Source organism: Macadamia integrifolia, unplaced genomic scaffold, assembly GCF_013358625.1.
Source record: "Macadamia integrifolia cultivar HAES 741 unplaced genomic scaffold, SCU_Mint_v3 scaffold1144, whole genome shotgun sequence".
Taxonomy (NCBI): domain Eukaryota; kingdom Viridiplantae; phylum Streptophyta; class Magnoliopsida; order Proteales; family Proteaceae; genus Macadamia; species Macadamia integrifolia.
In genome coordinates, this window is record NW_024868100.1 from 102,451 (window position 1) to 120,252 (window position 17,802).

At 38.2% G+C, this 17,802-nt stretch overlaps 1 protein-coding gene across 3 annotated transcripts in view; it reads left to right on the top strand.

Annotated features, from left to right (window-relative positions):
• LOC122062908 (molybdenum cofactor sulfurase) overlaps window positions 1-17,802 on the top strand; it is a 45,021-nt gene that overhangs the window by 14,654 nt on the left and 12,565 nt on the right. For 2 of the 3 annotated variants that reach the window (XM_042626589.1, XM_042626587.1), the window contains exons 6-13: window positions 1,040-1,166; window positions 5,042-5,144; window positions 5,242-5,287; window positions 8,319-8,357; window positions 8,449-8,605; window positions 9,202-9,270; window positions 9,675-9,777; window positions 17,471-17,587. In XM_042626589.1, coding sequence (XP_042482523.1) covers window positions 1,040-1,166; window positions 5,042-5,144; window positions 5,242-5,287; window positions 8,319-8,357; window positions 8,449-8,605; window positions 9,202-9,270; window positions 9,675-9,777; window positions 17,471-17,587 — 761 coding nt within the window. The remainder of the gene's footprint in view (window positions 1-1,039; window positions 1,167-5,041; window positions 5,145-5,241; window positions 5,288-8,318; window positions 8,358-8,448; window positions 8,606-9,201; window positions 9,271-9,674; window positions 9,778-17,470; window positions 17,588-17,802) is intronic. The other variant, XM_042626588.1, reaches the window with a different exon arrangement.

Sequence of the window (17,802 nt, forward strand, 5' to 3'; positions counted from 1 at the left end):
GTAGTAGCAGGCACAATCCCAGCCATGACAATCAAGTAGAGTGGCTAGCAAGCAATAGGATGTACGTATCCAGATAGGTAGTAATGCAATTCAGATCTGAATCTTAGCAATCAATCCAACATTCCATACCACAATTCAGATCTGAACAGGTAGGGATCAATAGAATATATCGGGAACAAGCAAGCAACTATATGCATCAAACAACTCATATAGGTAGGATGAACTAGATCAATCAATCAAGAAAAGCAGCCTCAAACCTGACCACCATCATATAGGTAGGGTCAAATAGAGGAAGGAGAGGCAGCGGCTTCAAATCATCAAGCAATCGGCCACTTACTCCAACAGTAAAGGTAAGGTAGATCTTGACAAAGGAGAAATCACTCCATTAGAGATTAGATAATAGTAGTTGCAGCAATAAGTGGCTGCGCACCGAGAAGAAGAACATCTAGATCGTAACCAGCAGATTTCTTGTCTTCGGAACTCGATTAATTTAACTACAGCCGTTATGATACCATGTTACAATATCAGAAGCTATAGCTAAACCAGAAAACCAGAAACAAGAATGAAAAGAGAGAGAAAAGAGAAGAAGAGAGGAAGAAGATGAAGTAACCAAAGGTAGTCTCAAGAATGGAGAGCAACCTAAGATTAATTCAATATGAATGTAATCTTAGGTTCTCATAAGGATGTATAGCATTAGGTCAAAAGGAAAGACATTACAGCCCCTCACTTACTAGGGGAAAAACCCAAATAGGACTCAAACAAAGACGACAAGGACCAAAAAGTCCCTGTTGTAGGCGCTAGTTTAGCGCTATTCCCTGTTTGGGAATAGCACTAAATCAACAAATTCCAATGGAACTAAATGGCATAAAAGTCATAAAAGTATGACGTATGGCATAAACTATCGTCATCATCATTATTAGTTTAAAGGGTGAAATGTCATGAATCAAGTTGTTTTACAATCTAATAGAGCTGAAGAAGATTATTCAGGTCAGGTCTAATATTATTTTGTTTGTCTCCTTGTGCTCTGTGCTTGTTTCAGGTGATGTTTACAACTTGTTTGCCTTCCCTTCAGAGTGTAATTTCTCTGGTGTGAAGTTCAGTCTTGACCTGGCAAACATTGTGAAGAACGATGCTAAACGAGTTCTGGGAAACTCACCAACGAGCAAGTACAATAATTCATGGCTTCAATGCATATTTATACATTTATTTAAATTTGTGAATATAGTTATTCAGTTTCTATGTTTCTCGCTCTCAAAATCATTCACAGTCCAATGACAGAATTCTGAGAAATATCTCCACAGCTTCCTATTTTATTAATTCATTTTGCTATATTTGTTTTCTGACCAATTTTCTTCACTGATACTATCACTTTTTACTGTATTAGTTATATATTTATAATCTTTAAGAGAATTTTTTGTTCTGATGGCTGGTTACTTAATAGCCCATCTTTCCTAGTCCAGCATTTTCCTTTCCCAAAGAACACTGTTCTCAGACATGGGCAGTTATCTTATTTCCTTTTTTTCTTTGCTGAGAACTGAGCTGCTGATGTGATGAGAAAGATCCTAAAAGTGGCTCTTTGATTTCTGTTCCTTGACAAGAATGCTGTTTGGACCTTTGATTATGAAGGCAAGCTGCATGCATGTCTTTGAAAAGGACAGCTATTGCTTATTAGAATGTTGTCTTGTCTCATTACTTGGAGAGAGGCAGAGAGGGAGAGAGGAAGAGGTGGAGATTTAATCAATCCAGGTTTGATCCATCTCCCTATTCCATAGTTCGAAAACTCGGGTTTCGGTCTTATTTTGGCCTGACCGAAATTTCGCTGAAACAGTGCATTTTTTTTCTGCCAAGTTTCGATGGGCCATTTCTGCCAGGGGTGGGGTGGGGAACGGCTGAAGTGACAAATTTTCGCCAAAATAGAACATTTTTGTCTATAATTAGACATGACTGAAATTTTGACCGAAACAGGGCCGATACGTTATTTTATTGAGAAAATTACAACGCCACCCCCTGAACTGTGGTCTTTAATCAATGCCGTCCCCTGTACTTTTCGAAATGACAAAGACACCCCCTATAAATTTAAAAAATAACAAATCCATCCCTACTGTTTGCCATCCCTGTTAAGTGATGAAAGAACTGTTAGTTTTTTTGTTAAATAGCCAAAATACCCCCACTTAATGTGACATTACTAACTTACCCTTGGCTTTTCTTCTACAATCAACTTCATCGATTCCTTCTTTGGACAGTTGTGATCTGCATCTATTTGTTCTCCAGCCCTCCGGTGTAGGTTTGTGTGCAGTCCTCCCCTCCGGCGAAGGTTCGTGCCTACCGATACTGATACTGATACAAAAGTGACCAATCTGATCCGATCCAATTCAACAGATTACCATCCGATACTGATAACGATAACTTAATCCTTGCACAGAAGGTTCAAAAAATTCTAAGTGCAATTCTTGTAATACTCAAGGACTTCATTCCTGTTAAATTCCTTCCATTTGGCTTTTTCAATCTCAAATGAGATTGCAATGGTGCATTTACTAATCCCCAGAAAGTGAAGCCCGCTTACCATGCCTTGAGTGATCACATATCACAAATGGAGCATTCTTCTTGCCTAGATCTAACTAACCCCTTCGGCTTTAATGGTAGAAGCTACCAAATGACTCTTTCTCTTGACAGTTGTGGTGTGTTTGGATCAAGGATGCAAAACTCAGAATCAGATTGGTTCTAATCAGTTTTGATCTGCAACGGTCGGAAATTTTTCCCTAACCCAAGTTTTGGATCGTATATCAGCCGCTTTGGTGAATTATGAGCCGATTTGATTCAGATTCTTGAACCCCTGATTTAGACTGGATTATGGAAGAGTAATACCCTCCCAATTGGATCCAGCTATAACAGTCTTCAAATACTCATCAATTGGAAATTGCAGTTAATGTTGAAGCTATACACTTCACATTAAAACATTTGGTTCCATTTGCACAATGCTCAGATATATGGGATAAAAAGAAGCCACAGATAGCAGCCTCACTATAAATTATGTTAAATGATAAAGAGAGATTGTCAAAGTAGCAAGCCAAGATGTACAACCCCACAGTAAATTGGCTATAATGAAGCCTATTTCCCCTGGCTTTAATTCTTCAGGAATCAGATAAAAGTATTCCCAACCACATTTTGAACCACCATTCAAAGCATATCGCCTACTTGCAGAAGTTTCCGATGAAAGATTTTGATCGATCCTACAGACAAAGAATGAGTGAATGCTTCATACTGGGTTAACAAAATGTCTTGGATACAGAAAAAAATGTGATAAACTTACTTCATGTGTCAGACTTAGCCGAAATTTATTCCCTGAGCCAGTGGGAGCTCGTTCCCGTAATTGATTGTACTGTCAAAAACATTAATCAGTTAGCACTGAAATCTTGATAATCAGAGCATGACAAACGAAACTTTGCCGGAGGGGAGGGGTGGACACGAACCTTCGCTGGAGGGGAGGGCTACACACGAACCTACGCCGGAGGGCTAGAGAAACGATAATTGCAGATCATGGCTGTCCAAAGAAGGAATCATTGGAGTTGATTGTAGAAGAAAAGCCAAGGGTAAGTTAGTAATATCACATTAAGTGGGGGGTATTTTGGCCGTTTAACAAAAAAACTAACAGTTCTTTCATATCTTAACCGGGATGGCTAACGGCAGGGATGAATTTGTTATTTTTTTAATTTATAAGGGGTGTCTTTGTCATTTCGAAAAGTACAGGGGAGGGCATTGATTAAAGACCAAAGTTCAGGGGGTGGCATTGTAATTTTCTCTATTTTATTTGTTATTCGTTTCAGCCTTGTCGAAATCACTGAAATTTCTGAAATTTCGGTGAGCTTTAAAGTATGCTCTATTGTTAATTTGTTTTATTGATGTGGTGATCCTGTTTTTCTCCAAAAACTTGTGTTACATTTGGTTTTTGAGAAGCTTACATGTTTAAAGAAGATAGACATAGGGAAGGAAGGAAAGAGAGAATAGGAAGACAAGGAGGAAAGAGAAAGATGGAATCAAGATCAGGACGTGACTATTTTCTGTCTTCAAAAACAACAACAACATCGAAAACCTTATCCCAATTTAATGGGGTCAGCTACATGGAGATTCCAAGCAAGGAGCTGCGCGAGGATCTATGCAAAAGGATTGACGGATTATGACTAATTATAATAAGTGCCAACTGTCAACTTGATACACCACTACAAATCAGCCACAGGCTTATAACGACAAACTATAATAACGTATCGGCTGTCTACCTAAGGTACCATATAGATCGGTCAAGCCAAAGCGTCGTACATACATTACATCCAGCACCAAGACAATCGGTCACCCAAACTATTTTTATGAAAGGAGGACTGAGATAATGAATTCTTGACAGTTCCGCTAAGCACGAAAGTAACAACTTAAACACACAACCCTGCATTGAAAACTGGATAAGCAACCCACAACTCGAGCCAGAGGTATCGCTGTAAATAGCGATTCAATGCACCAACATAAAGCCCACCACCACAAGCAAACCAATTGCAACTCACTTGCGTTACGTCCACCACTAGACCTACTACAATGTGATAAGGACTTGGTAGAAGAAAGCTCGGTAGCCCCGCCAAGCACGACCTCCATTGAACAAACTATAGCTGATTTAATGAGCCATTCACAGTTTCACTTTTTTCTGTCTTCATTTGTGAATTTATCCATTAACACTGGTTATAGGTCACTATAGTTGTTACATCCCCAACTTTAAGAGGGCACATGGGCTGGGAGGAGCTTTGACATGGCATTCTTTATGCCAAAAGTAACACGAGTTATCATTTCAGTATGCTTCAACCTGACTCATACCATATCTATATGTACTTCTGCAATTTAATTCTTGAAATTTGTGTACATCGTCTCAACATTGGTGCTGTATCCTTGTCCATTTTGGTAATGTAGTAGATGAATTTATTTGTGTTTTTTCTCTAAAGCAAGTTAGCATCTATCATTTTTATGTTCAGTCTTCACTCACCTTTTCTTGTTTGAGAAGCAGGGGGCACTGGATGGTCTTGGTTGATGCTGCAAAAGGATGTGCCACAGCACCACCGGATCTGTCTAGATTTCCGGTGGATTTTCTTGCCATTTCATTCTATAAGGTGACAAGTTTGTTTACACTTCTCCTTTTCCTCCATATAGAGGTCACTAGTTTTGGCCTGTGTACTGGCATTTATTCCTCATTTGGTTCTTGTGCAGATTTTTGGCTATCCATCTGGGCTTGGTGCTCTCGTTGTTCGATCTGGTATGATATGATATTGTTTTCCTATACATAATAACTCCCCTTATTTTGTATGTTTTCCTTATCTTGTGCCCATGCTTTTGTTATTGAGGAGAAAATAGTAATTTTTCTATAGTTTTCTGGTGGCTTTCCGAAAATTATGTTCACTTCAATGTTCCAACCTATGATTCTGGACATGTAATGTGTAATATACACTTTACAGCTTGCTTTCTGTTTCCCATGCGCAACAAAACATTGTTTAGATTGGCATAGAGCCATAGATCTATCCTTCTGGCTGGGTGATGGTTTGACTAGTTTAGCTGGTCCTGTTTGATAAGTTTGACCATTATCCTACCATTGTGTTTTTTATTTTAATTATTTTTTGATACATAATAGATTTATTCTGATTTTATCAGCTTTCTTGGATCTTAGTTAAGATTTCAGACAATTTCTTTTCCTAATATGCAAAAGAAACATCTTCATCGAGCTTCATATTAACTCTTTTTGCTTAAATGTGATCAAGAATTAGGTCTGCATGAAGTTTGTCTGCTCTATAAATACTTGTCATCAATAGTGATTAATCCTTGGAAACAGCCTCTCCAGCAAAGCAGGAGGTAAGGCTGCGTACATTTGCTCCTCTCAGACCCTGCAGTAGCGGGAGCCTCATGCACTGTGTTGCTCTTTTTGGTGATTAAGCTTGTTTAGGGAGTTGCATTCCTTGTTACCTCTCTCTTTTTCTTTTAATATATTGGTCTCTATGACTCTATCCAAATGATAATGTTTTAAGGATATGATAGGATGCAGACTGGATCAGATGCTGCAGATGATGGGCCACCGGAGAGATCTGTTATGTAGAAGGGGACATTCAAATCTATGGGTGATAAAGATCGGATTGAATCTAGAATCAAAGACCAGATTTGTAAACAGAATTTATTGTATGGATTATCCGAAATGATAGGAAATATTGAGAAGATAGATGGAGAAAATAAAGGAAAAAGTAGGTTGTCAATATGATCTCAGATTCGCAGGGAGGAAAGAGAAATAAGAAAGATAAGAGAGGAAGAGGGTGTATGGGTTGGAAGAAAATTTAGGAAATCAGAGAGAACAAATAAAGGAATTAGTGGGAGATAGATATAGGTGAGAAGCAAAAAATAGGAAAAGTGGTGAGAGGGGAGAGAAATCTTCCGTGGGAGAGGAGAGAGAAGAAAGAGAGAACATCCTACAAAATAAGAGAGAAGAAAGATAGAATATCGTACAAAATAGGATTGAAATTTACCAGCCACATTGGCCCCTTGGCAGATTTGGTAACCCGAAAAAAAGAGAGTCAATCTTCATTAACTCAAATAGAAAAAACAAATGACTCATAAATACCTGGACTTTGACATCTAACATTAGTGCATTACCAGCAATGGGACTATAACTTGAACTACTTTTTGAACCATGCAACAACCAAAAAAATAAAATATTTTAAACTATAGAAAATTCTAGTCAACACTAACTAGAAGGACTCTAATAACACTCATCAACCCCTAATTTAGATTTGCAGAAATTTCAATTTCCCCCCCCCCCCCCAAAAATTGAAAAGTACTGTTCTATGCCTGATTGCAAGAATTGTGTAAAATCATCTAAATGCTATTTGGTGCTAATAGTAAATGTCCATTCAGCATCTTGGGATGTCCGGCATCATGATACTTGTAAGGAAAGTTAAGTAGTTGGAAAGATGAAATCTAGTGTTAAGTAGTTGGAAAGATGAAATATAGTGAGGGCTTAAAGAAATAGAGAAATGGAAAAACCATCCCTGTTTTAATCACTGGAAACTGATGATATACTCTGAAGTTTGGTTGGCAAGCTTGATATGATCCTGCATCCTTACTTAACTAAAATGACACTCAATGTAACAGCATAAACAAAACCAGGTGTGGCTTCGATTCCTTTTACTGAATATAAGAAACAAAAGAGGTTTCACTTAAAACTACTTAATGTAAATGAGATCATTATCATCATTTATGCCTATGATTAGATTTGTTCGGACTTGGGATTGGTTCGGTCCGGTTGATTAAGGGAATTTAGTTTTGCCGGTCTACATCAGTAGTGTATGTGAATTGTGATTTGGGGAAAAACACTGTTGCAAGTCAGATTAGGATTTTCTCTCTGTTGGCTCCACTTGGGTTACCTTTTGGATTATGTGTTTGTCAGTAGATAGGGTGTAATAACTAATAAGTAATATGAGTGGTTTAAAGTGTTTTTTATTGGATTAACAAGTTAGGAGTTGTTTCTAGTCAATCTTGTATTTTGGGGCACATCTGTAATTAAGGGTTATAGATGAGGGTATTTTTGTAATTTTGAATTTGAGGAAGTTTTTAGTTCTGGAGTGGACAAGTATTAAGGAACTTGGAAGGATAAGTAACTAGTTACTTGAACTATAAGTAACTTAGCACTATATCTGTCAACTTTGGAATAGAATAGAACAAGGTTCTAAATCTCGGGTTTCGACCAAGGTTGAAATTCCGAAACCTGGTCGAAAATCAGGTTTTTTTTCCTGGGCTATTGCTAGAAATTTGGGCCGAAATTTAAAAAATGTTGAAATATCCGAGATTTAGAACCTTGGAATAGAATGAACTGCAAATTGAGCTATTGCTTTGTGGGTTCATGGTCTTGTTGAAAGTGGATTCCTTGTGAGCTATTTCTTCTTTTTCACCTTTTCTGTACACTAAACCCTCACCCAAACTGCTCTAACCATCTTTAATCATCTCAACCATCAAAACCCAGCCGTAAATTCATCCTAAACCCCATTTTCCCCTTGATGTTTACAATTCTTATATCCCAAGACAGCAAACTTTCTCTCATACTACCAGCAAAACCTAGCTTAGTTAGGAATTAGTCGCTCGTTGGAGACAGCCTCCTTGTAGAACCCTTATTACTACATCAGTATGTGTAATCTAATACTGTTCTAGATTATTGTTTGCTTTCTTTGAATTACTTAGATCTATTTTTTATTGTTAAAGATATCTAAATTGATGATATTTCATCTTATTCTGAACTTTTAAAACTGCAGAAGCTGCTGAGTTACTAAAGAAGAAGTACTTCGGTGGAGGTGTGTAAATTACTTTACTTTTTGGGGTTTTGTTTTTAATCTGATACTCTAGCTATTTGTGTTGAATTTATTTTAATTTATTTTGGTCCAGGCACTGTAGCTGCATGCATTGCTGACGTTGACTTTGTTAGGAGGAGGAAAGGCATTGAGGAATCATTTGAGGATGGCACACAATCGTTCCTGAGCATAGCTGCTATCCATTATGGGTTCAGAATAATAAATTCTTTGACCATATCTGCTATAGCCCGGTATGTCAATCACTGTAAATGCTAAGTCAATATAAATAGCAATAGCAAGGAAGAAATCTAAGAAATCTGATGCACATTTGTTACACCAACTTGCATTAATGAATTTGTAATTTTAAAATTTTTCTGTCATTCTTTTTTTTTTTCTTTTGTGCAAAGCCAATATCTAATCACTGATTCTAAATATCTATCGAAAAAAAGAGAAGAAAAACATAGCTTCCAAACTTTAAGTACACACCTACCATGAACTAAAAGATGCTGGCTTTATTGGCCACTAGGAGTTATAAATGAATTTTTTTTTTTATATGTTATTGTGTCATCTCTAGCATTTAGATAAATTTTTCTACCTATTCATAACTCATAAGGCCATCTTGATGCCATGATAACAATAATAGAATTGATAAACCCCCAAAAACCTACATCGTATTTACACTTATTTTTTTCTCATGATTAGGCCAGGTTGGATCATTGGGAACATCTATTACAATGCAAATTTGTTTTGATACAGCATTTTAAATATGTTCTTACTTTTGGGTTGAGTCTGAATGTGTATGTTATCCCTCCATGTGGTTCTGCTATCCCGCTAACCTTTAAATCAGCCTTGCAGTGGTCGTTGTTGGAATCCAAAAAACATGTGCATGCTCCCCAGACTTTGTTATATTCTTGTGGTAAGATTTAGCCCAAATGAGTTTACCATGTACCAAAATAGAGCCTTTTTTAGGTTTGTGTGTTTCCAAGTCAGTATTTGAGATCTGCAAAACTTGGGGCAAAATCTCAAAAATGGGCCATAGAATTATGTTTATTTATGTAATTTGAGATGTGGTCCATCCGGATGGTATAACAGTGTAAATGGCTAAATCATCCCTTGACAATGCTCAAATACTGGGCCTTCCACCGTGGTCCATGGAACCGAGGACCATTATATGGCTTCATGCCGTAACTTGACAGAACCATCTTAATTATTCAAGGCTGGTATTCTGTACATTGGAGCGTTTATTGTTGTAAATGCTGTTAAGTTCAATTGTAATTCCATCACGTGAATGGCTGACATTTTCTCTCTTGATTTTTGAAGGCATACAGCTGCTCTTTCCACTTATTTGAGGAAAACACTATTGTCCTTAAGGCATGCTAATGGAGCTAGTGTTTGCACGCTCTATGGACGAGATAGCCCAAAGGTTTGTTTTGTTTAAAAATTTGACTATTTTTTTTCCAACTTTTTTCGTTACTTTTGAGTTGTCCTAGAGATCCAATGATCATGGACGGTGGATGTGATTTTGTTAAAATATAGAAAGAGAAAAGAATCTTGTATCAATGGTTTACTTCAAAATGATACTTTGTCTTTGGACCCTAGGTTGGTAGGCTACGCTATACAATCTCTACCCTAGGCTATTCCACACAATCTTTAGTACTACTAGTACACATATAATTCACGTAAAACAACATAAATAAGCATTAGGAATCAAATTAGAAACCATTTTCAGGCATCATATATGGTTTGTTAGTAATTGTTAGAAAGAAAGAATAAACAATAGTAGTATAGTACAATACAAGTGGATGACTCACCTTATGTGCATATTGTTAAAAAAAAAAAAAAAAAAAAAAAAAAAAAAAAAAAAAAAAAACGAAAAGAAAATGAAGAGCAACCCAGTGCACGAGGCTCCCGCCATTGTAGGGTCTGGGAGGGGCAACTGTACACAGCCCTACCCCTTACTTTGTGGAAGATCGCAGAAGAGGTTATTTCCAAGACCACCATATTGTTGCTAATGCCAAGTCAATTCTTCCTCCAATTGAATCACAATTGCTGGCCATGTCATAGTATGACAGAAGTAAAGCTCAAAGTCGTCCACAACAACCCTATAAAAGGAATCGTCAACATACTGGAGGTACCCTAACCTAGGTTATATATCTCCGAAACATAAGGAACTCGATCAAGAGCAACTGCTACTAGATGGTAAGTGTGGAACCGGAATCGACAACTACATGTATGGTTGGGGGACCGGCAACCTGAAGATTCTGTCCAGCAAATTTGTCCTATTTTGTGACCGACCTTCATACTCAGAGGTAGAGCTTGATAATGATGAAGAGATGAACTTCCCAAACTAACTATACACAATATAGTGACTACAGTTGGAAGTGGCCCCTATGCTATATACATATGATGGGGCATGCCACTGCTCCCTATGAATACCACTCTCTATACTCATGCCTCCGAGAGTGTCAGTTAAGCTCCGGCTTGAGATGTCCATGGAGTCCATGCTATCTTGCTCCTCCTTAGCTGGTGGTATGAGTTAGTGACATGAGCCTCTGGGGCATAGTTGTCATGGCGTCGCCTAGGATTCGCCAAGGCGGCGATTTGGCGTCCTGGCAAAAAAAGTTCATGGCAGTGCTATGATTTACGTGACTCACAAATGGCGGTCGCCATTGGCTGATAGGTGTCGCTATGGCACCGCCATGGACGCCAGGTCACGCCTGATTCACTAGGCGGTCAATTTTTTTGTAAAATGTAGGGTGATTTTGATAGGGTTATGTTAATTTTTGATGATTTGATGTTGCTTAATGTTGGTTTTATATGTTATAGGGTATATATTGTAGGCTTGTAGCATGCTAAATAACTTTAGAAAATAGGAAAAATAAAAAAATAGCATACTAAATAACTTTAGAAAATAGAGAAAATAAAAAATGACACATGGACGATTTGACCGCCATGGCAAAGCCATAACGGGCGATTTATCGCCAAATCGATTAGCCACCCCTCCACCGCCTTGGATCGATTTGACACCGTGACAACTATGCTCTGGGGCACGAGCACCATGGTCATCAACCTGTGTGGCATAATTGAATAGAGTCTCTTGTGAAGCACACTAGCTTAGGCTTTGGCTCTTGGTAGTGGTACCTCTTGTGAATCCCCCATCACCCCCATCATCATCATCACCACCATCACCATCATCATCATCGTCACTACCATCGTCATTATCATCATCACAACCATCATCATCACCCACATCACCACGATCACCACCATCACCATCACCATCACTATCACCATCATCACCACCACTACAATATGACCAATCGGGGTCGTCCTCATCAACCCTACCAACCTGAGACTCAAAAGGTCGGGGTGTCTGTAAATGCACACGGACCTCGCGAGACGATATATACTCTTCAATATTTGTACCCATCTGAGTAGCTATCTCCTGGTCAGGCCTACACCTAGCTTGATCCATAACAGGATCACCTCGATCACTCACCTACTAGTATAGGGAATCATTCTCATCTTCTGAGTCAATCTAGAAAATGTTTTAATTAGATAATTATCAGCCTTAGTGCCTTGGCATATGTGCCGCATGTTCAATCACATTTTGTAATGCAAAAACATCAATTGCTCTAGTAGTTTGTGATCTAGTCGGCTCCTCCTCTTTTTGTAGATGAGTGAGAATTTACTCTAGTTGCGCTTGTATCCGGAGGCGGAACAAGTTTGAGAGAGCACATTGATTGCTATCTTTTTTTCTGTAAAGTGCGTCTTTCCCATAGAGGACCTACCATTTGCCTGCATTAGAAATTTAGAATATTGGGATCATTTATAGGTATATGAATCAATAGAGACAAGGTGACAACTAATTCAATGGACCTACTAGGGGGTGTAGATTCTCTAGCAGCCACTGCAGCTGCACGACTGAAACTCCCAAGGATCCCTAAAGTTCTTTATATATGCTCATTTCAAACATGCCTTGCATTATATTGTGTTATTACATTCCTTATAAATAAGCGACTACCAAGTCTCACCTCACTGTTGCATTTTTCTTGTAGATTTGCTTTTAGGCACCAACTTCGCCACCACATTTTGCATTGCTTTTAGAAGTGAATCATCTATCCCAAGGTGACACTTGTAGTGATACCTAGGATTGAGATAGTATGCTTAAAATTCTGTAAATAACTTGTTAGTGCTTATGAATATGTAAATTGAATGTAAATTAAGTAGCTTGGACCAAACGTAAAAATGTAAAACTCACTAGTTTTATGTAGTGGATGCATCAAGTGCTTCTCTCATTGGTCCTCAATTAAAAAAATGTAGGCCTTCCACCTCTAAGTATTGCAGCTATCTCACCTTCTCCCTCATTAGCTCAATGGCAACATATATGTAGCAAAGTAGGCTTCTTCTCTAAGTCTACCATCCCCAGGATCCTTATCATTGGCTCCATGATGCAGATCGACGATAAATTTAGTGACTTGATTTTATTTTGCTTTCCTTTTTGTTAGAAATCAGTTTAGTAGGAGATCTTAATTCAGTTGTTATTTAGGGTAGTTTCCTTTCAAGTAATTTTCCATAAATTGTTTTGATTTTTTCCTTTATATTAGAGATGTAATGGATGGAGGAAGTCAGTTTTAGATTTTGAAGAATAGAAATTTGATTAAGAGTTTTTGGTTTTGAAACCATGGCTGCCGATTCCCCTTTCTTCTTTCTCTGAAATTTTCCCATCTCTTCTCTTCCATTCTTTAATTACCCTTTATTTCTTCTCCTTCTTTTTTTTAAATTTCTGGTTTTTCTTCCCTTACCCTGTTTTGGGCGACATTACCATATCTGAAAGGAGGCATCACTGCAGTTTTGTCTCCAATCGATTGACCCCAAGACTTGGATCGAAGGTTGCCTGTGTCTAGGCGACTCACCCTCTTTGAACTCATGCCATCTCGATTCTTCTATGGTGAGACATTAGGTCTGCAACTGGGCTGCAGAAGAAGGTACCGCCAGCTTCTAACTCAAGGCTTCTTACATCCTTTCAGCCTGCTTACCTGACCAGCTACCATATGGGTTTGGAAGAGCTCCCTCTTGAAACCCTATGCTTGAAATCTCATGCCTAACGGAGAAGATTTGAAGGTGTTCTCTCCTCTTTCGTTCCCTGGTTCTTCCGCCTTTACTGGTTAGTATCGTTGGAGGAAGAAGAAATAAAGATCTTTGTTATATTGTTTTATGCATTTAACTTCTGGTTATTACAAGTAAGCCCTTGTTTTCTAAAGTTATATTCTGTTATTTCCCTTATCTTTTGTATTTCCAGATTACCCCCTGTTCTTAATTTTCTATCTCAGTTTGACCCTAGTACCTATTTTCATCTCTTTTAAGTGCTGAAGTTGTGCCCGAATTTACAAGAATGCCTCTACTTTTTTGAAAACTGTTTTAATTGTTAATTGTGGGCCCCAAAGCTATCCGATTTCAGTCCTTGGAATCTGGATCCGCATCAATTCCATTATAAAAACGACCTTCTTCAACTCCTGCCAGAACTGGTCACTAGAGATGATCTTCTGTGCCACCTTACCACCTGGCGAACTTGACTCCCTCTAACTAAACCACTCCTCACCAGCAAGCATGGATTTGAAAGCTCTTTAATGAAATGTAGTTCGTGGCAAATCGAGTTATGCTAACTAAATCCCCTTTGCATTTCTCCTTTAATAACTATAAAGAAAATCTATGGTTATAGACAAATGTGGTTACTTGTCTTGCCAGCTCGAACATACCCGCTACCAGCAATCTCTTCTCCATGTCTTTAAGCATGAGTTGAATGCAATGGGCTGCACTTGGTGTCTAGAGTAGGTGGATCTTCTTGCTTTTCCTATTCATCAATCTCTCCCTTGCCTTTTGAAGCTTTGGCCCTACCTCATCCACAACTTCCTTCAACAACTTATATATACATATATATGCACACTACATGCTTTTTCTCTTTGGATCCATCCACTAAGCCTAGAAAGATAGTATTTCCATCAAAATACACCATGAAGTTGGTGATGGACTGTCTAGTGGGTCCAATCCAACCATCACGCATCACAATAACTCCATAATGTCCCTAGGTCGCCCTTAATCCGTCAATATACTCATCCAACTTCTTTCACTGGGGAAAATAAACATTCATCAATTATTTGTTGGTTCTTGTTTCACCTAAAAGCTCGAACTGTTACGGAAGTGCAGCATCGATGTATACATCAACATTCCCCCGCACGTGCAAGCCAAGATCCCATGGTCCTTAGCCCACGTGACATTTTCTTCGCGCAACATCAAGGGAGAATAAATGTCAGGAAAACTCTTTCGATACATTTCCAAGGTTTCGAACACTTGACCTTCTTGCTCTGATACTATGTTTGCTATTGATTCTCCTAAAAGCTCGAACTATTAGGGAAGGGCAACATCAATGTAGACATCAACATTCCCATGGAGTGGGCCCCTTCACTCCTAGGCTAGCCCTCCTTGTAGTGTCAATCATGGCCTAGTAGTATGTTCCCTGAATTAGCTGGATTCTATCATAGAATAAGAACTTGGAAATTGCATCACCAAGTTCTGCTCTCCAACCGCCCTAGGCTTGCTTTATAGTTCTTTGTCTAGTATCCTGCTGCCTGTATACGAGAGGATCTTGTTGAAGAACCTCAATGAGATCAACTTCTGGGGGTGGAGGTACGGCTGCCCTCACACTTTGGGTTCTCTTGAAAGGCAAATCCCCCTGCCTCTGCTTCTTCTTCATTACCCCTACAGACCGCATCTAATGCAGTTTCTCTAGAGCCAAATCCTTCTGCTCCTTTCCCTGTCTCTACAACCCTAACCCTCTCATTTGATGTGTGAGCTGGCTCTCTGTCCAAGCATTCTGCTCTCAGCTCTGCCTGTGTTATCAGCAGGCATGTAGCCACTGTCAGAGTCGTCAGAAGCTCCCCTGTTTGTGAGTGTTTCTCTAAGATTGCCTCATCAAACTCTTTATCTGCCTTCTTTAGTCTTCCTCCCTTTATGTGTTAGACATGGTGTGCTGCACCTCATAAGGAACTTGGGTGCATTTGGCCACATCATTGTACCCACTAGACCAATGTTGCTTCAATCTAGTGGCCCCACCATAATTTAGCACCTTTTGACAATACCTGCATCTTGATTTTTTCTTGCCATTTCCTATATGCTCTCCATGCCTTCATGTTATATCTCCACCTCCACCCTTAGCCATCATGCAACGATCGTAAAATTTTTTACATAAAAAAATGTATGCATTATTAGCTAATCCAATATCATTTCAAAATCCTAAAACAATCATACAGCTATTTTCCCCTTAACTCTTGTATTTTTTCTTAATTAAAAAATTATTTTTATGATTTGTTCTAGAAATTATAAAACCGAGTTGGTAAAAAATTATAATGGAATGAGACAAGAATCATCATTTTAAATTTGAAATACAATATCAATTCTTTCATCAAGTTTAAAGAATTTTCAAACCAAAACAAATATTGTCCCTATTTTTCTGTAACTTTGAATATAATTTTTAAAATTTCAGAAATTAAAATGATTAATTTATTGACTAAAAAAAAAAAATCTCATGAGGCCATAGATTGGCCAACGGTGTCCAACATATATAAAATTGACCATTTGAGTTGGAATTTCTTTGAGTATGTGTTTGCCAGAATGGAATATGGTGTTAGTGGAGGGGGTGCTGCTTCCACCCTGCCTGCCATCCAGTGGGTCTTCACATGGAAGGGCTTCTAACGTTCAAACGGGGGATGCAACCAAATAGATTAATTACCTGGCCTCTAAAGTATTGCCTTCTTTTGATTCTTGCTCGCGCCGGATGATGAAATATTATCATATTTGGTTCCTTTGGAGGAGAGAATTGACTTGAATGATCCTGAATTAAGAGCAAAATTGACAAGTGATGGTTGGATTAAATGCTATTGTTACTCTAGGCATCTTATTGGTGTTTCCTTGATATTTTTCCCTCCCCCAATGCCTAGGATTACCTAGATGCCATGACAACTATGGTCTTATGGAGAAGAAATTGGAAGGGGGAATGGTAGAGGGTTTTGCAGTGGGGGATCCAAGCCTTCCAAGGTGAGGCTCTTATTGCTACAATTTGCTGTTGTTTTGCTGTTATTTTGTGCAGATTCCTTGGACCAGATCTGTTATTTGAGGTACATTCTGTTGCGTTTTAAAAGTGAACTTGTGAAAGGGTGAGGTTATTCGATGTAGTGAGGAGAATTGTTCTTGTGAATAATGATCGTGGTACTGTTTACAAAAGGGTATGGTTATTTGATGCAGCTGAAGGAGGAGATTTTTGTTTGTTTACATTTTTTTTGTTTGGCAGAGAAATGAAAAATAATTTAAAACAGAAAGTACAGTCGGACTTTGTCAAGTCATAGATTGAGCAACAATGTTTAACATACAAAAGCTTTAATCCAACAACGAAGTATTCATCATATATTTTTGCAAAAAAAAGTTTTTGAGAAATGTGTTACCTCCAAGTGTTCTTAGGTAGAAAATCTCCCCCAAATGTCATTGTGAGCAACAAATACTCTTGTTCCAAGCTTCTTTGGGTAAGAATTTCGACCCAATCTCGTCAAGTTTGGTATTTATATAAAGGTGCATGTAACATGGCAACCGAAATATTCCGATACATACAAAATATCAGACCGAGATTTTGGGATGAAACTGAAATTTCAGTAGAAAGTATGAACTTATTTGTATTTCGATGGTGGTTTTAACTAGGTGGCTGTTGAAACCGAGAAAAATTCCGAGATCTGGCAAGATCTTGTACTAGGGTTGTGCACATAAAAGGGGAATCAACTATATTGGGGATCCTATGATGTAGGAGTCCTTCAGAATGTAATCTAATCTGAGAGAACTTATGCATATTATCGAGATGCGGCATTTTATAAAATGAACATACATCAATCCTTTAGTTCTGGTGTAACTTAACAGAATGGCTTTGTGGGTCTTATAAGTTAGAACTGTGTTCAAACATACCCATCTTTTAACAACAAATGCATGTTTTTTATATTCATCCTCTGTAGAATTTTTCTTTTTCATTGCTTGTAGAAGTTTCTAATGTTTGTTTGATCTCTTTCTTCTATTAGATATCATCGTGTGAATTGGGTCCCACAGTAACATTTAATTTGAAACGCTCAGATAGCTCTTGGGTTGGATACCGTGAGGTGGAAAAATTGGCTTCATTATCTGGAATTCATCTACGGGTAAATTTTGAGAACTGCGCACCTTCCTCGTGTCTTTTTCTATTCTGATGTAATTATCCAAAATCTATGTTGTGAAATTTATTATTTTTTCGCTTTCGTGGGTAGCAGATTTGATCTTCCTCGCACATCTTTTCATTTTCTTTAGTTTGCAAAAATAAGTCAGGTAGCAAAACGTACTTCCAAAGAAAAAATGTTGATGACCATTGACCTGAACT